The sequence below is a fragment of the Lissotriton vulgaris genome, chromosome 8 (genome assembly GCF_964263255.1).
Source record: "Lissotriton vulgaris chromosome 8, aLisVul1.2, whole genome shotgun sequence".
Lineage (NCBI taxonomy): Eukaryota > Metazoa > Chordata > Amphibia > Caudata > Salamandridae > Lissotriton > Lissotriton vulgaris.
Genome location: NC_141696.1, coordinates 183,237,548 through 183,262,183, shown reverse-complemented (window position 1 = coordinate 183,262,183; position 24,636 = coordinate 183,237,548). Strand labels below are relative to the sequence as shown.

At 43.6% G+C, this 24,636-nt stretch overlaps 1 protein-coding gene across 1 annotated transcript in view; it reads right to left on the bottom strand.

The window, feature by feature from the left end:
• Positions 1 to 2,559: 2,559 nt before the first annotated feature.
• LOC147696840 (uncharacterized) overlaps positions 2,560 to 24,636 on the bottom strand; it is a 76,358-nt gene continuing 54,281 nt past the window's right edge. The window contains exons 2-3 of the mRNA XM_086936077.1: positions 4,911 to 5,045; positions 2,560 to 3,130 (exon numbers count right to left, since the gene is read on the bottom strand). Of these exons, the coding sequence (XP_086792203.1) occupies positions 2,703 to 3,130; positions 4,911 to 5,045 (563 nt within the window). The 3' untranslated portion in view covers positions 2,560 to 2,702. The remainder of the gene's footprint in view (positions 3,131 to 4,910; positions 5,046 to 24,636) is intronic.

Below are 24,636 nucleotides of genomic sequence, written 5' to 3'. Positions count from 1 at the left end.
AGAAACAACCGCACTACATTTGTGCTACTATTCTGGATCCACGTTACAAAAAGCCATTGTTTGGCAAAGTATTAATTGCTTTTGAAACATCAGATGTTACAGAGTGCAAAGGTTGGCTAGCTCAGTCAGCCATTCGTTTTGAAAGAGAGCGGAAGGAAACTGTAGGAGAAGACATTACTACTAGTGAATCAGCAGGCCATCAGGCGTCCCAAAAAAGCACTCCTGCATCTGTGCCTGTGGCAGAAGTGAGTGACTTTTCCTCTGAGCCGTTAACCACACCAGCAACCGTATCATCTGCACCAGGCCCAGGCGATATGTCTGAAGAGGATTGGCTAAGTCAGCTAGGGTTTCCTTGTCCCAGAAAGGACACAGAAGTGCAAAGTACAGGAATCCGGGAGAACATTGTTTTAATGGTGCAGGCCTATCTGGATGACTCAACAGTGGTCAATATTACTGAGGACCCATTGGCGTATTGGCATGGGAAAAGAAAGATATGGCGAGAGCTCACCAACCTGGCTATCAATTACTTGTCTTGCCCACTCGCAAGCGTGTCTTCAGAACGTGTTTTTAGTTCTGCTGGTGGCATTGTGACTTCCAAAAGGTCCCGCCTCTTGCCCGCAAATGTGGAGCGGCTCACCATGATAAAGATGAACCAGCACTTCATACCACCAGAATTCAAAGTACGAGAATGCACGCAGGAAGAAGAGGACACCGACCTACCTGAGGGAAGTTTTCCTCAGTTACCAGAAGTACTACCGACTCAATTTGCAGAGTTTGAGGACAAGTTCTGCTTCCCTGACAGCGAGTTCTGAAAATGAGTCAATGAATCACTAACTTTATTTTTCGTCCTTATTCACTTTTATTCCTGTGTGTCTGTCTTTCTTTGTTTAGCAAGTGCTTGATCACATTCACAACAAAACTGTAATCACCCAATCACAACAAAAAGCCCATCAGCAGAACTGCCTTGATTTTGATGCCGCAGCATTCCTCAGGTTCACAAACTCAGTCCTGGTTGTCTATCCTCCTCCTCCAGACTCACCCTATCCATTTCCCATAATGCTGATGCCTGGATTCCGCACAATGAAGAAACTTATGTTGACAAGTCACCTAAAGAGGGACTGGAAGTAGTGAGTCCTCATTTAAATACATTTTGCTAAATGTGGCTTTTTTCCCGGATTTGCTTTTTGGCTGTTTGGGGGTGTCAAACTTGTTTGCGTCTGGGTTTACGGGTCTTGGCTGGGCCATTGCTGGCAAGGTCTATTAAGGGATGAAATTGGTTAGGAGGAAATGGGAGGTGAAAACGTTTAGGCGTTATTGCTCGCTTGCCTGTCATAGGGTTGCTGTCTGTGGGGCTTCTAGGTTTTTGGGTGTGGGTTTTGGGGTCTGTGAGCACCGCTGCCACATTTCTAATGTTGATTGCTTTTGTTTTGCAGCAAATCCACGCCGGGAAACTCCAGTTGGGGCCCTGCAGCAGAACGCTTTAGGACACTGTGAATTCCAGGTGGAGCCAGCCCTCAAACACAAATTACAGGTAAGATAAGCGTTTGGATGGGAGGTTGTATAATGGAGTATTAGGAGTGGCGAGAGAGTGACAGTGGTACTAGTAAAGTCCTAGGACTCTTGAATTAACTTACTCTGTGACAGGCATTTACTTTGGAAAACATTTGGTCAATTACACGTGAACGTTTAGGCGTTATTATTATTGCTCGCTTGCCTGTCATTGGGTTGCTGTCTGTGGGGCTTCTAGGTTTTAGGTTTTTACAAAGTAGATTTAAGAATATTAGATTACACCACTCAGTAGTATTTGGTCTAGGAATGAAGAAATGTGAAAACAACAGAAAAAGTAATTGACTGTCTAATCTAAAGTAATAATGTGCCTCCTTCCAGGGAAGGCTGTTGTCACAATTGATGAATGCTTGCTTAATTTTAACACACACCATTTTTCTCTGAACAGACAGAAGCTGGACTTCTAAGGACAAGAGCAACATCAACTTCAAACCAGGTGAAAGCTCGGCACGACCACAAGAAATGTGTTCCATTACTCATCAACTCAGCACCAAGCACTTTTCCATTTCCAGCTAACTTTATTTTAATATATGTGTTTACTTTTAATAAAGCTTTTAAACTTGAATAGACTCTGTGGTTTTTGGTCCTCCAGACTAGAGTGACTGAGCGAAAGGTTTTGCAATTTTTGCAAGGAGGAGTCCGTGCCTCTGACACTACCAGGTTTATACAGTGCGCCAAACACGCCACTCTGAAATATTATTACTCTGGTGTTTAGTGTCCATAGTTCGGTTTGTGGAGAATTGTCCCTGCAACAGTAGTATTATGGATTGTGCTCCTATCTAAACACTATTTTGAAAAAATTAAATTAGGAACGCTTGGACAACAATAGGTCCTCCATATTTATGGATTTTGTCCCAACCACTGGAGTATTAGGAGAGACGAGAGATTGACGGTAGTACTACTAAAGTCCTAGGGCTATTCAGGAAAACAAACTTACTGTTAAACCCCCACCCACCAGACTCAAAAGCAGTAAAAAACAGGTATGCTCAGATAAAGTTTGAAAAAGTATACTTATATCCCTAACAAAATAATCTCCCGCAAGACCCTCCCTAACCCCAACGGTTGTCCTTTAAAAGTCCCAAACCCAACTCCCGATTCCCACCCCCCAAAAGTCTCTAAAAAAGGGGCAAGGGACACTATGGGTGGATGCTGTTGACTTTTTGGCCCAGGGCATCAAACTCCTCGCGGAGCAAGGCGTGCTCTAAGCGGAGCCCCTCCAACACGTTGGTAAAGTGGTGGAGCTCCTGCTGAAGGCGGAACACCCTCAGGGTACTGCGGCGCAGGCGTGCCTTGCAGTTGCAATGGCTGTGAGAGGCAGCTGTTGTCCTTGCTGCTCGGCGTTTGGCTTTGGCAGCCCGGCTCGGTCTGGCTGGAGCACTGTGCTGGGTGGCAGCCCGAGGGAGCACGGAGGCCGATGCAGCCGACGTTGTTGTCGTGGTCGACTGCGCACTTTCGTCGTCCTCCAGGGCCACCAGCCGCTGATATTCAGCAACAGTGGCATCGATCCTCCGTTGCCAGGCCGCTCTAGCCAGCTCCTTCCTCCTTGTTCGTTTGGAAGGAGCATCTATATGAAGAAAGAAAGACATAGTCTGTAACCAATGCTCTTTCAGATTAACTAAATCATTCAGCAGAAATGTGTGTTACAGTACAACTAGCAACTTGCAAGCGCATTACATAACTATTGAGGCCAGTATCTATCTAACCTCCCACTTCTTCTTCCTTGCTCTAACATTAGTGGGAGTTTAAGGAAGAAATTCTACGAGCACTATGGACTTCCATTGGAGTCGACTATGAAAGTACACCAGTCTTATTCTTCTTCTTGTCTCTTGTTTAGGAAAATTGGTACGTTATCTTCTGCAAGCCGGCATAATGCCAGCGCAGTGAACTTGCACCCGAGAAAAAGAGACGCACGCCATGATGAGTGACCTAGACTTGCGTTACTGTACCGGTCCAGTACATGCAGGTGGTGAAGCTCTTACTTTTCTATTACGGGTGGCACTGAGAATACTCTGTTACAAGGGCTACTGCTTAATTAATTTAACTTTCACCCTACAGTGCAAATGAGTACTAGAAATGGAAAATGAAGAAGATAAATAATCTGATTATCTATCACTTCACATGGGATGTTTTTGCTTGCATATGGGATGACTTTAGGTGCTTTGCTTTTTATTGAGTGACCAGTGATACATCCACACATGAATGACTGAGTACTACTAAACTTATTAAGAGAGGTAGGGAGTGGCCACCGTAATAACCGGATCTATGCTGTGCTTGCAATACAAACTACTGCTACTATTGATGGTAGTATTTGGACAAAATTACAACTTCTTTTCCTTTCCTTTCCTACACTGGAACGGACGTGCGGGTGCAGTGTTACATGCTCTTCAAAGTTACACTTAGTTCATCCACTGACCGTCTACTCTCTCTAGATCATGGGTACTCACAAACTTTCTCTCAGGGGCTAAATTTACAGTGTAGTTTGTGGCCGAGGGCCGCACTGGTGGGGGCGGAGTCAGAGGGGGCGGGGCTAAAGCAAAACGAAAACTTGTGACCATGAGGTTGCACACAGGTCCCTGCAGCAGATGCCTTCATCCACTGAGCCACCAGACCCAGCATTTACATACATCTCTCTCCCTCCTGCTCTCCCTCCTGCCCTCCCTCTCCATCTCTCTCTCCCTCCTGCCCTCCCTCTCCCTCCCCCTCTGTCATCTCACTGTGTGTGTGTGTCTGTCTGTGTCAGCCTTCAGCCCGGGCTGAGACAGCTTCCTCAACGCGCACACACAGACAGCCACACCAAAGTACTTAACAGGTCTTTAAAAGACCATTAACATATTATTGCGGCTTTGTTTGTTGTAGCGCCCCTGCATCTCCACCCTGACAATCACTGCTCGCCCGGCCCCACAGAGCAGAGGCTTTGTTCTATTTCACCTCTTTGTGGCCCTGCATCTCCACTCTGCTCTGTGGGGGCCGGGGGAGCAGTGATTGTCAGAGTGGAGATGCAGGGGCGCTAACAGGTGAAATACAACAAAGCCTCTGCTCTGTGGGGGCCGGGGGAGCAGTGATTGTCTGCAAGGTCTGCGCACCGCCAACGAAGGCTTGCCGGGCCGCCACCGGCCCGCGGGCCGTACTATGAGTACCCCTGCTCTAGATACACATATGCTATCTAAGAGTCAGATAGTAGCATGATCCAGGTATATGGACACATACAGTTTCTGTGTCACCTACCCAGGCTGTTGTCCTTCCACCCATCATTGCTTCATCATTCACCCAGCCATGCATCTCATATTCTTTCCTTCCCAGCCACGTCTTCAATCTCAATTAGTAAGGAATATATAAGAGCTCACCTCTGCCCGCCACCACCACCGTCTCAACTCTCACAGCCGGCACTGGAGCCGCCGCCTCCTCCCCTGAAGAATTGCCCTCCGCCTCCGTGTCGAGCACCACCACCCCCGCGCTGGCCCCGCCACCAGATGTTCCACCTACAAAGTACATTTAAGAATGTTAGAATAAACCACTCACTGGTATTTGGTCTAGGAATGAAGACATGTGAAAACAATGTAATTTGTGACTGTCTACTCTAAAGTAAAAAAAAATGTCCCTTTTTCCAGGGAAGGGTGTTGTCTTGCTGCACTTTTTGGCACAACTGATGAAGGCTGGCTTTTTAACACGCACCAATTTTCTTCCACACAGACAGAAGATGGACTTCTAACAACAAGATCAAGTTGAAACCAGGTGAGAGCTCGGCTCGACCACAAGAAATGTCTTCAATTAATCGTCAGCACTAACCACTTTTCCATTATCAGTTAAACGTTTCGTTTTATTATGACTTCATTTTAATAAATGTGTTTACTTTTAATAAAGCTTTTAAACTTAAATAGACTCTGTGTTTTTTTGGCCCAGACTAGAGTGACTGAGCGAAAGGTTTTGCAATTTTTGCAAGCATGAGTCCGTGCCTCTGACACTTCTTGACTCCGTACTCTTGAGCTACGTTGGATAATCATCATTGGGGATCAATCATCGATGAATTCGGGAGGTAAATGACTGTGCCACACTATGTAGTCAGTCAGTAAGGATATTGGGGGTTCAAAGTCTGTTATCACAGAGGTATGTGGAAACTCTAACAGCGCCTATTATAATTGATAAGCAATGCACTATTTATTGTCCATAGTTCTGTTTCTGCAGAAGAATTGTCCCCGCAACAGTAGTGGTATGGATTGTCCTCCTATCCAAACCAAAAGGTAGTATCTTATTCTTTCTTGGTGGTCATTCACATTTTATAGTTGGGAATTTTCAAAGCAGATAGAACACTTTAAAGGACATTATGGACAATCCCAGAGTACTGCACTACGTTGATAGAGCTATTGCTGACTAGAATGGGCGTTTCGCCAACCGTGCAATCTTAGTTAGCTACACAGACAGACTAATAAGAATAATCTAGTAATACCACAGGGAGTCATAGTAGAGGCAGGATAAGAATTTAGATACAGTCTACAAGAAGATCAAAGACGATTTTGAAAAAATCAAATGAGGAACGCTATGAAAAATAGGTACTAGTCTAAAATGAAAACTTACTGGGGCCAGCAAAGGAGCCCTCGCCTGCCCGATCCTGGCCCTGTTCAACAGCATCCGCCGCCTGCTGCTCCTGTGTCCCCTCGCCCCTGGGGGGAGCTGACGTACAACATGAAAGAAAGAACAGAAAACATGGATGATTGTTGCTTGTCAATGTTAACCAAATCAAACATTTCAAAACAACAATAACAAAATATTCCTGCAAAATTATATTGATTAGGGTTAGTTTTCATTGATTTGCGGACCTGCGACTTCGAAAGTCACGTAACTCACTAAACAAAGTACTGAAAGGTTCACCTAGGACTGGCAGGCAGCAGTCCGCAGGCAAGACGCAAAGTGACAGACAAACTCCATTGTGATTTCAGTCAGATCAGTGACAACACTAACAGTTGCCTGCTACATAACCAGTCATTTAAACAGTCAAACTATCAATCCACCGCCATTATTTTTCTTATTGTCAGGGGTACAAAGGAAGGGGCAGATTTAAGCCCCTTGCGGCTCTTTTGCTCCGTTCTTGCGTGACTTTTGTGACGCAGCAGCTGAACAAAAGAGGCGCCATGGTGCGGCGTATAATATTATAACAACGTGACGCATTTGGGAGATGCATCCCGTTATAAAGCCCTGCGCCATCAGAGGGCGTTCCGGCGCAAGGAAGGGCATTCCTGCGCTGGAACACATCCTAAAAGTGGCTGAGGGAAATCTACAAAATTTCAATCAGTCACCTTTAGGACAATGATGCGTCACACAAACCCTGCACCTGCTTGAAGCAGACGTACAGCTTGACCCAGCATTGGGGAGATAGGGTACCCCAGAGCATTGCTGGAGCTGCGCCATCGTTGCGACGCAACTCCAGCAGTAAAGCTTCGGTGACGTTTTGGGCCCATGGTGCGCCGCATTGCAAATACGGCGCACCATGTTTGGTGGTGGTAGCGGGCCGCACAATTACTGGCGCATCCCTGCTACTTTGCAGGGATGCGACGGTAATTGCAATTCTGCCCCTTAGGGGCATACTTACTTACGCGTTCTGGCGCATCTCCAGAGATGCGCCAGATCAAATGCGTCATGCAAAACTACCCTTGCGACACGGCAGATGCGCCTCATTTACAATGCAGCGCGCCCTGGCGCAATGGTAGGCACTTGCGTGACGCATCTCGTCACGTAAGAGCGGCGCATCGCTGGAGTCACGTCGCCAACGCAATTCAACTCCAGTAATGCTCAGGGCCACCCAATACTTAACATGCTGTGTCAGTCCTTAAGCCTGCTTCAAGCAGGCATAAGGAATTGAATTGACGTAGCAGCGTCGCAGAAGTGCCTGCGTTAAATCTTGTAGATTTCACGCAGGCACTTTTGCGAGGCGCACAGCCGCCGGACCGCCCACCCTGCGTACTAGGAACGCACCCATTGTGGCGCAGGCCCATGGCTTTATAACGTGACACATCTCCCTAGATGCGTCACGCTGTAAATGACTCGCAGGGATGCGCCACGTCACGCAAGGCAACGTAAACGTGGCGCAAGGGGCTTGTAAATGTAATCTGCCCCCTAGTGTCCAGCATTACGCAGTTCTGTAAAGTACACTCATACATAATAGTTACTCAGGCCAATGAGACCACAAAATAGAAAACAAATAAGCATAGTAGCAACGCCACTGAGAAGGAGAGCAGTGCACCTGAAATGCACAGAAGATTTTGAAATATAATTTAACTACAATGTAATCGTCAGCAGCATTATTGGCTTGCTCCATGTAAAAAACAAATATTTGCAATACAACAACACAGAGCAGGAGAAAACATAGTAGTGAGTGATGAAATAGCTACTACTACTCACCAAGCCCGGGGATCTCCAAGCCGACTGGTCCAGCAGGTCGCGCTCCCGGTCCAGGAGGTCCGTCCAGCGGTGGGTGGCCTGGCTGTAGGTGCGCTGGACCCCGGAGAGTTGGGACATGGCCCAGCACACCTTCTGCCACCGCTTCCGGCGCTCCCGGATGTTGTAGCCGACCGCGATCCTGCCGCCTCCCGCGATGGTCCTGGGCAGGCGGCGCTGGACGAAGTAGACTAGCGCGCCCACTTCCTCCGGGCTGAAGATCTCCCGTCGCGTCACCTGCTCCCCCCTCAATCGCCCGCATGCTATCCTGGCACGGGGTCCAGGACTCCTCCTCCCCGCCGCCGCTGCGGCCCTCAAGTGCCTGGGCAGCTTCACGGCGCCTGGCTTCACCATGGTCTGGGCAGGTAAGGTAGGAAGTAGAAAATTAAGAAGGAATAGGATAGGGAAGAAGAAAAGAAAAGAGTTTAAAAAAGTAGTTTAAAAGTAAACAAAAATAGCAGAAAAGACAAAAATATACAGCTAGGAAAAGAGAGGGATAGATAAGAAGCAAAATTGTTCGAAAAAAAACTGAAAACAAGCAAAGGATGGCAAAGATAGCAAGAGGATAAACACCATGCCCAGACACAGGAAATGAATGAAAAACAAGATGGCCGCCCGTTCACGAGCGCGAAAGTAAGTTCGCACGCGATTTTCCTCGCGATCTCGTGCAAACTTGTACTCGCAATGCGCTTACTTCCCGAGATTATACATAGCGGGCGGAAACGGAAATACGTCACGCAAACAAAATGGCCACGCCCGTACTCGACCTTGGGGTAAATTCGCGTGTTGCGCTGCATGCGGCTCGCGAATACTGCAAAAAACCTCGCGAAATAACACGCCGCAAAAAAATATAAAGCTCATTCGCACGAATTGGCGGCTTCCACGGTCGGTTTCGCACGACGCCGCGCCTCGCGAATAGCGCGAATTTACCAAAAAACGATTTTTGCAAAAGCAAAAGCAATGAGCAGGTGCAAAAGGTCAACCTCATGATTTGTAACGATTCCCTGTAGTGCTTCCTGAGGGGGGCCTCCAGAATTCGGTTGCCTACTTGCAACTATTGTGTGACCCTGCTCTGACAGTCACAGAATAGTTACAAGTATGCCATTGCCAACAAAGATCCTGTTAAAAAAAATTTACATTGCAACACAAAGTAAAGGGAGCAGACAAGCAGGTGCCAGCCTTCATTAATGTCAGTTCGGGCAGGGCAGGTGTTGTTGTAATTTAATTTAATTTTGCTAAACTTAAAGCACTTAGCAGGTGTGCTTTGCTTTGCCACAATAATGTACACTCACTGGTCAACCAGACGGTGCTGTGATGACACCGAGGGTGGCATGGGTGTGCCAGCCAGAGGGTGGCATGGGTGAACCAGAGTGCCAGTGTTGACAGAGGATGGCAGTGCTTTGCTTTCCCCCAATAATGTACACTGGTGAACCAGAGGGTGCTGTGATGACACAGAGGGTGACATGGGTGAGCCAGAGGGTGGCATGGGTGAACAAAGAGAGTGCCAGTGGTGACAGAGGGTGGCAGTGATGAAGAAAGGCTTGCAAACAGGCTGGGCACGTAGAAACAACAAGTTCTCAAAACTGGCGACCCGACAAGTAAGTTCGCAATTTGCGAAATTGTACAAAACCCTCGCGAACTTGCAGAAACCCGTGCGAACACAAAAAAATGATCCGCAAAATCCGCGAGAATTCGCGGATTTTGCGGATTTTCGCAATCCGCAAATTTGCAAATCCGCAAATTCGCGGATTGCGAATCCGCAAAATCCGCCCATGCCTATAATAAATGAATCATACCTCTGCCCATTTAGTGTAATGAAATACCAAGACAGAAGCATGCCTAGACTGTAGGGAGAACAAACTAAAAGGACCTACAAAATCTATATCAACCCTTTACTATGGTCTTGCTGGTATCTTAATAGATTGTAAAGGAGGACAGGCTTCTTTCAACCCCTTTTCAAAGCTATTAGAAACAACGCAATCTGTTATGCAATTGCCAATAATATGATCTATGCAAGGCCATCAAAACATTTAACAAATTCTACATGTGGATAATGTGTCACCCAAGTGTTCCTCTTGTGCTACGCCAATCAACATTATTCTCAAAGCCTCAGTACAAACAACCCATGTATCATGCAAGACCGAAGCATCTCTACTGACAGTTCATGAGCCTCCTTCACATACATTTGACATACTGCCACTTATCATACCCTTCTTCAACATTGTTATCCGATGGGAAATGAAGGAGATAATCTGTGCTGACATTTTTACTTACTTAAATGTGAACATTGTCAATATTGTATTCAAACAACTTGATCAATACCTGGCAGTTCTTCGGGTATTATCTTTAACCTTTTCTAAACTCAGAATGGAAACCAGTGATTTGTGGTCTATCTTCCAGAATTGTATGGATGACATTTCTGAAAAGCTCACAAACAAGTTAATGATTCATTGTCTATGACTGAAAAGTGTAATTTATTATCTCCTAAAACTTGTGACACGTAAACTATCATGTTCACCTCCTCCCCTTTCTCCTAGGTGAGTACAACCTTCAGTCCAATATTACTAAAAATGACAGCGATACAACATTAAATAGTAGGGTCATAAAACTTAAGAGAATTTAAACTAGTTTACTGATTTTTAATCCACTCAAAAGCTCATGACACTTTTTGTCCCATTTCAATGGGACATTTTTCTTCAACAGGATTGTCAATGGTTTTGCACATGTTGCATAGTCAGGGATGAACAACGCATTGAATTTGCACAATCCAATAAATTATTTTAACCCATTTGTATCTGAAGTAGGAGCTGAATAGGCCCCTTAATACCAGATGTAGGTTCAATGCCTTCACTAGACAGCACATAGTGAAGATGTTTAACCCTGGTTTTCTAATTGTTCATCTTCCAAAACCATGCAATGCTCTGCATAAGCAACAAAACATGTTTTGGAATACTGTCATGTTTCTCTCTCATAGCAGCATTCAATCAGACATCATCTTGAAAACCTAGTAAACCTTTCATATCTTTAAACATCCGAAACATGATTATTTGAATGATCAAAGTTGTTGATATTAGGCCATATGTCATGTGACAATAGTAACCTGAATAGTACCTTGATTTGTGCTCCAAAATAACCAAATGGTTTGCAACAGCTAGGTCCAAATTCTTGAACCCCATTGAGCCACCTATTATGGTTAACAATTATGTGATCATTGGCAGGGGATATGAAGCAACCCATATTGATTTCTACAATTTCCCTCTACTGTTATGCACCACAACCAATGCAAATGCTATAGTGATGATTAAATTGGTTCGATAATCCCTTTTTCTCAAAGGCTCAATAATTCCTTTACAAGATCTTATACAGGATGGAATACTGAGAAAATTGTGTTTTACTGGAACAGGCCCTCTTTATAGTTATTTTATATTTGAATCCACTGACAGTTCCCAATTCCTTTTTAAATACATAAAGATACCTTTTGATGACTCCTTCAGCCTCTCCAACACTCCTTACGACTGATACTTGATTCTATGTCCCTGGTCCTAATACCATGTGGAATCATCCTTGGTGAAACCAACTTCAGAGGCATAAACTCTTTACGGGTATATATATTTAGAAAAAAACCTTCCTTCCCCAGAATTCAAGAATATCCTAAAAAAAATCCTGATAATTCAAACTTTCTCCTATCGTAAGACACTGGTGAATAACTAGGGAGATGTAAAAGTCTGACAGGCGATACCTCCTTGTCTAACTCTTGTAATTGTTATTCTGGCTCCCCAATCAACAGCCAACCTTAAACTTTGCCTCCTACACCCAAATTCACATATGGATAGACACATTCAGATGGATCTCAAATCACTACATCATGGTCAGTCACCACTAAGACCGTGTCTCTCAAGTCTTCTTGGATTTCCCGCAATGAACTCACCTCAGAATTCTTATCTCACACACTTGCTATATTATCTGACATCCCTTTTATGGCTTGAATATGAGTTGTTGAACACAGGAAACATAGGGGCATATTACCAAGCAATAGCGATAATTATCGCTATTGCTTGTTTAGAGACAAAAATTTACTGCTGAGCTGCGGCGATTTTTACCACAAATAAACCTTGGTATTACCAAGGTTTACCGCATATGCGATAAAAATCGCCGCAATGCATGAATATCGCTGAAAAGTCAGCGATATTCATGCATTACCGAGCTAATGCTCTTAGCCATGTTATCCACCTCCCATTGGATAACATGGCTAAGAACTGCTCAGGGCAGGTGTTAGCTTTTGGAGATGTTCGCGCTTAGTGCGAATATCTCCAAAAGTTGGTAATAGGAGATAGCAATGTTAGCGACTGTTTTCAGTCGCTAACATCTTGGCACTCCCACTTTGCATGTCATTAGTGATAAATATCACTGACATGCAAAGTGGGGCCCAAGATGGTCGCTGGTGTTAGCGACAGCTAGGTAATAGGGAGATAATTTTATCTCCGTTTTCTTGGCTTTTAAAGCCAAAAAAGCAGAGATAAACCCCCTTGATAATATGCCCCCTATTTCTTTTTACTGTACCATGCAGATTTTGGTATGTTAAATTGAAATTGTAATTGCAATTGCATTTATATGGCGCTTACTACCCCATACGATTTGTTGAAGCACTTTTTCGGCGAATAGGACGCTACTCCAGAACCCATAAAGGATTAGTGGTAGATTAGTATAGTGAAATATGAAAGTAGTTTGAGTGGTGGATATGTTAAGCAGTTATTTGGATTGAGAAGGATAGCGGAGGGATAGAAGACGGAAAAAAAATTGCATTTATATTGCTCTTGCTACCCCTGATGAGGCATTGAAGTGCTTTTTTCCGCGAGTAGCACACTACTCTGGAACCCATAAAGGATTAGTGGTGCATTAGAATATTGAAATATGAAAGTAATTTGAGTGGTGGACATGTTAGTCAGTCATTTGGATTGAGAAGAATAGTGGAGGAATAGAAAAGGGAAAAGGTTTGCATTTATATAGCGCTGCTACCCCTAAATGGGTTTTAAAGCACTTTTTCAGCGAGTAGCACGCTATTCCAGAACCTATAAAGGATTAGTGGAGAATTAGTATAGTGAAGTATGAAAGTAATTTGAATGGTGGATATCTTTGTAAGTTATTTGCATTGGGAAGAAAGAGGGATGGGTCTAGAATTTTGTTTTTGTTTTTTTGTATGGAGTTCATAGCCATAGGAGGGGGTTTGAGGTGAGTAAAGGGGAGGTGGAGGGGAGTTGGTATAGGGAAATATTAAATTAATTCGAGTGGTGGACATGTTAGTCTGTGTTTTTGATTGAAAAGGAATATTGGAGCGATAGAAGAGGAAAGGAGGGTTGGAAGGGGGCAGGGTCTATAACATTTTTGTTTTAGTTCATAGCAGTAGGAGGGTGTTTGGGATTAGCAAAAGGGAGAAAAGGGAGGTGGAGGGTGAAGAGTCAGAGGTGAGGGTTTAGAAATGATTATTTGGGATATCTGAATAGTAAAAGAGGTATGAGATGATGCAAGGAGGGGTAGAGGAGGGAAGAGTCTAGAAAGGGTTATTTGGGGGATCATAGTAGTCGTATGGGGTTTGAGATGAATGAGAGAGTAGAGGTAGACGATATATTGATAGAGGTATAGGGTAAGAAATAGGGTAGTAAATTGGAAAGAGTTATAGAATGAGGTTTGCAATAAGTCAGAAAGTTGAGGTAGAGGATATATTGAGAGCAGTATATGGTGAGAAATAGGGTAGTGCATTGGATATGCTGAATTAGAAGAAAAGTAATAAATATATAGATACATAAGTACATGGAAGGTGTATATATGCATAAGGAAGGTAGTATATGTAGATTAAAGATGCATTTAATAAACTCTGGCTTTTAAGTGTTGTTATACTTTAAATTATTTTTTTATAATTGTTATTTTAGTAGTGAAGCAATTCTAGACAAATAGTTATGATAAAAGATTTACTTATTTATGTAGTCACTTATATACATGTTAAAAACATAAATTAGCATAACTATCAGTAATATGTAAATTTATTAAGCAGAACTAACAAACATCTATATTTTTAAAGACATGAATATTATACAAATGTATACAAAGCAATACACATGTATAGGTACATATCTGCTGTATATTTCTGCATGCGTATGGTGGTTATGTGTGGAAGAACCAATTCTTGAGTAGTTTTCTGAAGATTAGGTGGTTATCTGTGGACCTTATGTTGAGGGCTAAAGAGTTTCATAGTTTGTCTGCCTAAACAGGGAAACGCGTAGGGCATCTTATTTGTGATGTGTCTTCGTGAACGTGACGTCTGTCAGCAAGCTGTACAGCTACCAATAAAGAGCATAAGATTTACCTTCATGTCGCCTGTCTTCTTCAAATTTGGGGCTCCTGCGTCGATGGATATATATATATATATATATATATATATATATATATATATATATTCACTGAAAAAACCATAGGTTATAGACCATATATAGTTAGGGATTAGCATTTAAAAAACCTTATTTTATTTGCACAAAACCATTGAAATTCCATATATAGTTAGTTGCACTAACTATATATCGCGGACCCGCAATCCACTGCTAATGATGTCACATATTACATCATTCATGACATGGTCAGTGACATCACTGATGACATCACTGATGACATCTCAAATGACATCACTGATGACATCACTGATGACATCTCAAATGACATCACTGATGACATCACTGACATCTCATTTGACATTACTGATTACATCACTGATGATATCATTTATGTGATAATACATCTTCAGACTCTAATATAACCTTTGATACACTCAGTGTAAACAGGCACTCACAGACTGTCACACATCCATGGAGTTACTCACACACCTATTCAGTCATGCAAAGAATCAATCACATCTCCATTTCCTTAACTATACAGTTATACACACCTTACTTATTCAAACATATACTAACACATATTTACTCTCTTATACAATCCTTGATACAAGTTCACAATGATTCATACAGCCACTCTCACATTCACTGACTCTTATGTTCAGTTATTTATATATGTCAACTATCACATGGAGTGTGCTTTACATATGTACTTACTTTGACATGTAGAACTGAGATATCCATTCACTCACCAATATACTCATGCACACAGTCAACTGTCCATACAGCTGTTTCTACATGCACTTTTGAACCCATACACCTAGGGAATCAACCGCTCACACATCTATGCACAGAGTTATACACCTCCCAGCCACCCACACACACACTCAGTCTCCCATACAAATACTTGGGCAACCATTCAATAACCCATATAGTTACTGATATAGCTACTGATTTAAACATGCAGCAGTTTACAGAAGAACATAAATATTGATTGCCAAATTAAGACACTTTAATCACTAACCCATGCACTCAGTGAGACACATTTAATCATTCTCTCATACAGTCAGTCATGCACCTACTAAATCCTTCATCCAGACACTTATACATCCACTCATTCTTCAATATGTAAGACATATTTTAACTTTACAGAAACATACAGTCACTGGGTGTTGTCATCAGTGATGTCATCAGTGATGTCATTTGAGATGTCATCAGTGATGTCATCAGTGATGTCACTGACCATGTCATGAATGATGTAATATGTGACATCATTAGCAGTGGATTGCGGGTCCGCGATATATAGTTAGTGCAACTAACTATATATGGAATTTCAATGGTTTTGTGCAAATAAAATAAGGTTTTTTAAATGCTAATCCCTAACTATATATGGTCTATAACCTATGGTTTTTTCAGTGAATTTTCAAGGTTTTGTAAATGCAAATTCCTAACTATATATGGTCTATAACCTATGGTTTTTTCTGTGAATTTCATTGGTTTTTTAAAAGCTAATATCTATAGCTGTAAAATATATTCTTTATTAAGTGACGTATCACGTAGCCCAGACGCCTCATGATGCATCGCATAACCGTGACGTATCGTCTCTGCAGCGCAAACCAAACCCAAAACGTAAGCGCGCCAGAACACGCTTAAAGATATATATATATTTTTTAACCTTAATTAGACAAAATCCACACGTGCACATATCACAAACGTTCAAAAAACACAATATGTCGGACTCCCGTTACGCTGCCGGTTAGCTGCCCGGTTAACGTACCAGGAAGCACCTTTACCGCGAAAATCGCAAATTTTTTTTTTCACCCCCCAGGGAACTTTAATAGCCCCCTCATCAATCCTAGGGGTTCAGGAGGGGTCTGCCTTACCCCTTTCATTCATTTACACCTTTTTTTTTTCCACCTCTTGTCTCTCGATCCCACAGAGAGACAAGATGGCGGCCGCTCCAGACTGTTTACAATGATAACAGCCAATCAGCTTCTCCTCAGACTCCCGTTACACTGCCGATTAGCTTCCCGGTAGCTGCCCGGTTAGCTTCCCAGTTCGCGTACCAAGACGCGTCTCTACGGCGAAAAAATCGGATTTTTTTGTTTGTTTTTTTTTGGCCCCACGTGGTTTTATAATATCCCCCTCATAAATCCTAGGGGGTCAGAAGGGGTCTACCTTGCCCTCTTTCCTTCATTTCCCCCTTTGTTTTGGCCTCCTCTTGTCTCTCGATCCTACCGAGAGACAAGATGGCGGCCGCTCCGGACTGTTTAAAATATTGACAGCCAATCAGCTACTCCTCAGACTCCCGTTACACTGCCGGTTAGCTTCCCGGTTAGCTGCCCGGTTAGCTGCCCGGTTCGCGTACCAAGACGCGTCTCTACGGCGAAAAAATCGGATTTTTTTTTTTGGGTTACACTGCCGGTTAGCTTCCCGGTTAGCTGCCCGGTTAGCTGCCCGGTTCGCGAACCAAGACGCGTCTCTACGGCGAAAAAATCGGATTTTTTTTTTTTTTTGGGTTACACTGACGGTTAGCTTTCCGGTTAGCTGCCCGGTTAGCTGCCCGCTTCGCGAACCAAGACGCGTCTCTACGGCGAAAAAATCAGATTTTTTTTTTTTTTTTGGGTTACACTGACGGTTAGCTTTCCGGTTAGCTGCCCGGTTAGCTGCCCGGTTCGCGAACCAAGACGCGTCTCTACGGCGAAAAAATCGGATTTTTTTTTTTTTTTTTTTTGGGCCCGGCGTGGCTCTATAATATCCCCCTCATCAATCCCAGGGGGTCAGGAGGGGTCTACCTTGCCCCCTTTCCTTCATTTCCCCCTTTGTTTTGGCCTCCTCTTGTCTCTCGATCCTACCGAGAGACAAGATGGCGGCCGCACCGGACTGTTTAGAATGTTGACAGACACCGGAGAGCCAATCAGCTTCGCTTTGCAAAGTTCCGATACGCGAAAAGTTCGCTAACCGGAGCGCTGCCCGGAGCGCTGTTACAGATATATATCTTGATTTAAACGTTAATTTCTCAAAATCCACTGAAGCACATATATTGAGACCTAGCAAAGGCACATCGGGCTAACAGTCCCTACAATTTTGCCAAGTTTCGTGGAAATCCATTCAGCAGTTCGGGCTAAAAGTGAGTCCAACCGCCCTATGGAAATTAACATGGGAAAAACGCGTTTTGGGACCCCCCTTTTTTCTCGGCCCCCCCTTGACGAACCCCCCCCAAATTTTCAGGAGCTGCTCAGAAACAAAATGTGCCATTTTCCTGAAAATTTCAGCCGATTCCGTCCACAAACGCCAAAGTTATTAGACATAGAATTTTCAAAAGTCCCATAGGAAAAAAATCCTAACTATATATACCTACTGGCTATCGCCAGTAGGTAATATATATATATATATATATATATATATATATATATATATATATATATATATATATATATATATATATATATATATATATATTACCTATCGACGGTCGGCAGTAGGTAGTTATAGTTAGAACAAGCATATGTGAGAGTGAGTGATTGTGAGAGTGGCTGTATGGATGAGTGTGTGTCTTTATCAGTGATTGTATAAGAGAGTAAGTATGTGTTAGTATCTGCATGAATAAGTGAGGTGGTGTGTGTTTAACTGTATAGGTGAGTAAATGGGAGTTTGATTGATTCTTTGCATGACTGACTAGGTGTATGAGTAACTCTATGAATGAGTAGTGGTGTGTGAGTATCTTTATTGGTGTATGAGTGCATATGATAGTGCTATATTGATGAGTTACTGCATGTATGAGTGACTGTGTGGGTGAATGAGTGGATTTGTGTTTGGACCTAGGAATTATTAAGTCAGTATGTAGTGACTGGTAGTGGTGTATCTATGGTTTTGAAAATGGTAATCTGTATTTTAAAGTGGGTGTATCAAAGGTTATATTAGGGTATGAGGAGGTGCATCAGATTATCACATGGATGATGTCATCAGTGATGTCATTTGAGATGTCATCAGTTATTTCATCTTTCAAGCGTACAGCAAACTTAAAAGACAACCTGATACATACGAGACCAAAGAAGAAAGAACATCATGTCCAACTAACACTTTGGGATTTGCCCCCCGTCATTGGGCACTACCCATGTGGGGGCTGCGCTGTCTGTAACCAGACTAGCGCTTGCAAAGAGATCATATTCTCGGAGACTTTCACATGGCATCTCAATAAAAACACAAATTGTAACACACCCAGATGCATCTACCTCCTGACATGCCCGTGTGAAAAAAGATATGTGGGGATGACTATGAGACAGGTCAAACTCTGCATCACGGAGCACAAGAGCAATATTAGGTGCTCAAAAACACACACCAGACTGTACACCCACTACAAAGACATGCGCCATTCTGGAGAAAGCTTGAAATGGGTGGTGCTGGAGGCACACCCACACATTACTCAGCAGGCTCTATTCAGAATAGAACAGAGGTGGGTTCATCGTCTGGGTGCTGATGTTTCTGGGCTAAATGACTCCATTCCTTGGGCCACGTTAGCCAGGATTTAATTATTTATACTAGCTTCTACATAACCCTCATGTATTGCCCACACAACCCACACTGCTCAGTGACCTTTCTGGGAGGGCACATCTGCCATACCAGTGGTTATCTACCTCTTGTCTTCGCTATGTTCTTGGACGCTTTCTAAGCCTCTCCACCAGCACTTCACACTTCATGAGCTACCAAACAACAACCTGGGTCCCGAGAGACACATCACCATGACCCCCCTGGCTGACACCTCACCACCTTGGGTTCTGTGAGGGGGGCCGGCTATAGCCCCGCTAACACTCCACAGCACCCCATCAGCTTGATTGCTGGGGCGGGCTCATTGCAGGAGCGACAATACTCTATAGCACTCCCAGATATATTCACACTCTTAAAATACTACTCGGCATCACCTGTGCCGGGTCTCCATCTACACTATATACACAACTCTGTGTGGCCGAATATTCCCCCAACTTTGTGTTATATAATCTTAATTCACTGCTTTGCTTTAAGATTCACCCGGTCTTTTGGCACTTTAAGATGGCGGCCGCCGAGACCAATCTTCCTGATTCCAAGTTGCTTGGTTCCTCGGCCGCGCCCCTTTGGCCACTTGCGCAGGCGCCTACAGGCCATCCCCCACGCCCACTTGACCATGGTTTACGGGCGTCCGGAAGTGTGTACTGATTCCGCATCTAAACCACTCCGGCTCCTCAACACCATCGTGCCGTGGGGGTAGGTGTACTGGTGGCTCCTGTCTTTCAGAGAGGTAAGTGGTGACTCTGGGCACTTTTCCCCACAGCGGTACTTCTTCCCCGAGGCCAGCTTCCCCTTTGGTTCTTCGGGAGGGGTAGTCCTGGGACCCAATCATTTGCACTCTGCCAACATTTGTTTACCGAGTGGCCTACCGGTCTCGCGATTGTAGCTCACTTGCTGACCAGACTGCGTGGCTTATGGGCATATGGTAGTTTGTGCGAGAGGGCAGATTGACCATCGGCATGACCAGATCCGTGCTAGGTGGGATTGTTTTGCATGGGGCTTCAATCTGCTTCACATGGGGACACCTGTTTATGGCACCTGCTTGATTCGGGAATTGTCCACCTTGGCCCTACAGCCACGGGGTCCCACGGTTACTTGCATCCTACTTCCCTCTCACCTTGCTGGAGCGGGGGGCTAAGGGTGCATTTGGTTCCGCTGTGAGTGATCTCTACCCATTTGAGCATCCACAGAATGTTTTCCTTACTCTCCTCCTGCCTTTCCTTGTCTTCCCTTAGGGTACTTACGCTTGAAGTGCTCTACACCGGAGGAGACCGTTTAGGCAACGTACTTGTGCTTAGTAGGGTGAGCTCGAATACCTTGCGGCATTTTTCCCTATTTTTGGTTGTGTTTTTGACTGTAGCTTTTATTGTAGTTTATCGACTCTCCCGTTGTTGTTGTTTTTAACTAGACCCATGTCACGGAAGGGTCGATTGTTTTACCGTCCGTTGCTCAGTGCACCATGATGAGATAATATGGGTTGGCAATGTACTCTACAGTTATCACTCTGTGCTTTTCCCTTCACCTTTTTGTCATCCCACTCCAGGTCCCACTAAGAAGTGGCAGGACTCTTTGCCTGTCCTTGAATATCCTGTGGAGTAGGTAATATTTGCCTACCACAGCGTGTAGATAGATTTTATTATTTAGGTCCTGATGAATTGCGCTGTATCTATATGAACAAATTTGCATGAAACATGTTGACCACTAGGTAGAGTGTACTTTCCTGGATCCTAGCACCAGATAGTAATCTTTCCTCACTGTTTTTAATAAGGTAGTTAGCCACAACATTAAAGTTACGTAGTGGACTACCTAACCTTTTTTAACCATCATTACTCCCTTACATCTACACTTCCCCTAGGGCCCTCACACCCACATGCACCAATTGGCAGGGACAAAAGAACTCCAACAAAGAGCCCCATTTGGGTGCCCGTCAGACATTGCACCGCCATTTTGACGAGGAGCAAAACCCAGATGATGAAGCATGACACCTAGCTTGCTGGGGGTGTGAGGGTTTTAGTCCCGAAAGGGAGGATTCCCCTCCCTTCCTTCCACTGCTTGGGACCTGGTCCCATATCTCTTCTGTGGTGCACCACCTTGGGGAACTGCGTACCTTATTTTTGTTTACAATGTCATCAGTGATGTCACTGATGACATTGTTATGAATGATATAATATGTGACGTCATCAGCAGTGCATTGCGGGGGCGTGAGTTATAGTTAGCTCAACTAACTATAACGGCCAAATTTCTCTGGTTTTGTGCAAGTGAAATGTCCAACTAACTATGACGTCCCTGAAACCTGTGGTTTTTTCAGTGAATTTCTAAGGTTTTCTTAAATGCTAATTCCTAACTATAACGCCCCAGAAACCTGTTTTTTTCAGTGAATTTTGAAGGTTTTTTATATGCTAATTTCTAACTATTGCTACAGAGGTAGGACATGTGCAGAAAGAGGAAGACAAGTGCAGAAAGAAGCAAGAGAAATGCAGAAAGAGGCAACAGAAGCCCAGAAAGACGAAGAAAGGTGAAGAAAGGAGCAGGAGATATGCAGAAAGAACCAACAGAGGTTTAGAAAGAGGCCTCATTGCAAAGTCATCCTGTGCCCCCAAATTTTTGCTGACTGCTACTGGTGGTAACTGACTCTGACTAACCAGGCCCGGAGCCAGTGCTATGGTGTAAGACACTTAGAATACAGTGAAAACACCTACATACAATAGGGTATACTATGGGTTGAGGTACCCCTGTGAATGGCATGACCTCCCCTGTAAGTCCCTAGTACTTTTTTTCCCTCTACATGATTTGGGATACATGCCATTTGCATTTCTCTTTTCCTTTTCTTCGTTGCTGCTAATATCTTCAACGTTTCTGTTTATCTTTTAAGGGTGTGATCTTCACTTTTGTTTAGTTCTAGTTCATGACACCATAAGGTGGTGGCTCTTCATCTATCTCACAGCAATCTCTGCCCTCTTTTTTTTAAATCTTCACATGATAGGCTTGCGACAAATGTTTTTATCCTTAGGTAGTATCTTAGTATATTACCTTTTTCTTCTTTTGTATAGAATGTGTAGGACCTCCATTTATCTAATATGTGACACAAATTGTTAATACATGCATCCTAATATTTCTTATTTTATTTTCAGGTCACATCTCTGTTTCTGAAAACATGGCTTCCTGATGAAGGCACGTAGCCGAAACGCGCGTAGGAACACATTCCCTAGCCATGTCCCAATTCACTATAACTTATCATTTTTGAATTGTATTGTGATCATTGATTGTTTAACCTGACACTTATTGACATGTTTTAGTATTATCATTCCATGAATGAACTTTTGAAATATTGTGTATTTATTGTATCTAATATATGTTTATATTAAGAAAAAATATTTTCCAATAAAAAATAACTTTGGGAAATTATTATCTTTATGTATTATTGATGACATGTATTTTCTGGTATCCGTGCATTAATAATTCTGTTTAGGTCCACTATATTTAATTTGTTCCTAAATGTTCATATTTACACCAGAAAGAAGCAAGAGAAATGCAGAAAGAGGCAACAGAAGCCAAGAAAGACGAAGAAAGGTGAAGAAAGGAGCAGGAGATATGCAGAAAGAACCAACAGAGGTTTAGAAAGAGGCCTCGTTGCAAAGTCATTCTGTGCCCCCAACTTTTTGCTGACTGCTACTGGTGGTAACTGACTCTGACTAACCAGGCCCGGAGCCAGTGCTATGGTGTAAGACACTTAGAATACAGTGAAAACACCTACATACAATAGGGTATACTATGGGTTGAGGTACCCCTGTGATTGGCATGACCTCACCTGTAAGGCCCTAGTACATATTAGGACAGGGAGATTAAAACTACCTCTAAGTCAGAGGTTCAAAAAGAGGAAAGATAAGTGCAGAAAGAAGCAAGTGAAGTGCAGAAAGAGGCAACAGAGGTGCATAAAAACAAACAAGAGGTGCAGAAACAAGCAAGAGAAGTGCAGAAAGACGCAAAAGAATTGCTGAAAGAAGCAAAAGAGGCAAGAGGGGTATGGAATGAGGTAGGAGAGGTGCAGAAAGAGGCAAGAGAGACACAGAAAGAGCCAGGAGGAGTGCAGAAAGAAGGAAGAGATGTGCAGAAAAAGGCAAGTGAATTGCTGAAAGAAATAAACAAGGTGTAGAAAGAAGCAAGAGAATAGCAGAAAGAGGCAAGTGAGGTGCAGAAATAAGTAAGAGCAGTGCAGGAAGAACCAACAGAGGTGCAAAAAGAAGCAAGAGGGGTGCAGAAAATGGTAAGAAGGATACACAAAGGGGTAAGAGAGGTACAGAAAGAGGTATGAGGGGTGCAGAAAGAAGTAAGAGAAGGGTAGAAAGAAGTAACAGAGATAGTGAAAGAGGCGTGAAGGGTGCAGAAAGACCTAAAGAAGTGCAAAAAGAGGTACAGAAAGAGGCAAGAGAGGTGCAGAAACAGGCAGGAAAGGTGCAGAAAGGGGGAACAGGGTGCAGAAAGAAAAAGGAGGGGTGCAGAAATAGATAAGAGGGGTGCAGAAAGAGGCAAGAGATCTAATGAAAAAAGCAACAGAGGTGCTGAAAGAGGCAAGCGAGGTGGAAAAAGGGGCATGAGAACTGCAGAAAAAAAGCAATAGAGGTGCTGAAAGAGGCAGGTGAGGTGCAGAAAGAAGCAATAGAGGTGCAGAAAGAGGCAATAGAATTACAGAAAGAAACAACAGTGGTAAATAAAGAGGCAAGTGGAGTACAGAAAGAGGCAAAAGAAGTGCAGAAAGAAGCAACAAAGCTGCAGAAAGAGGTAGGAGAGGTGCAGAAAGAGGCAGGAAAGGTGCAGAAAGATGAAACAGGGGTGTAGAAAGAGGCAAGAGAGTTGCAGAAAGAGAAAAGAGGGATGCAGAAAGAGGCAAGAGATCTGTAGAAAAAAGCAACAGAGCTGCTGAAAGAGGCAGGAGAGGTGCAGAAAGATGCATGAGAAGTGCAGAAAGAGAGTAGAGGGTTGCAGTAAGAGGCACTTAGGGTGCAGAAAGAAACAAAAGAAGCGCAGAACGAAGGAACAGAGGTACAGAAAGACGAAAGAGGGGTGCAGAAAGAGGCAAGAGAAGTGCAGTAAGGAGCAAAACAAGTACAGAGAGAAGGAATAGAAGTGCAGAAAGAGGCAAGACAAATGCAGAAAGAGAGAAGAGGGGTGCAGAAAGAGGCACAAGGGATACAGAAAGAAGCATGAGAGGTGCCGAAAGACGCAACAGAAGTGCAGAAAGAAATAACAGAAGTGCAGAAAGAGGGGAGAGGGATAGAGAAAGAACAAAAGAAGTACAGAAAGAAGGAACAGAGGTGCAGAAAGAGGCAAAAGGAGTGCAGAAAGAGGTAAGAGGGGACAGAAAGAGGCAAGAGAAGTGCAGAAAGAGGGAAGAGGGGTGGAGAAAGAGGCAAGAGGGGAGCAGGAAGAAGCGAGAGAGGTCCAGAAAGATACAAAAGAAGTGCAGAAAGAAGGAACAAAGGTGCAGAAAGAGGCAAAAGAGGTATGAGGAGTACAGAAAGAGGTAAGAGAGGTACAGAAAGAAGCAAGTGAGGTAAATAAAGAGACAAGAGAGGTACAGAAAGAAGTAAGAGAGGTGCAGAAATTAGAAGAGATGTACAGAAAGAAGCAAGAGAAGTTTAGAAAGAATCAACAGAGATGCAGAAAGGGGGAAGAGGGGTGGATAAAGAGGCAAAAGGGAAGCAGAAAGAAGCAAGAG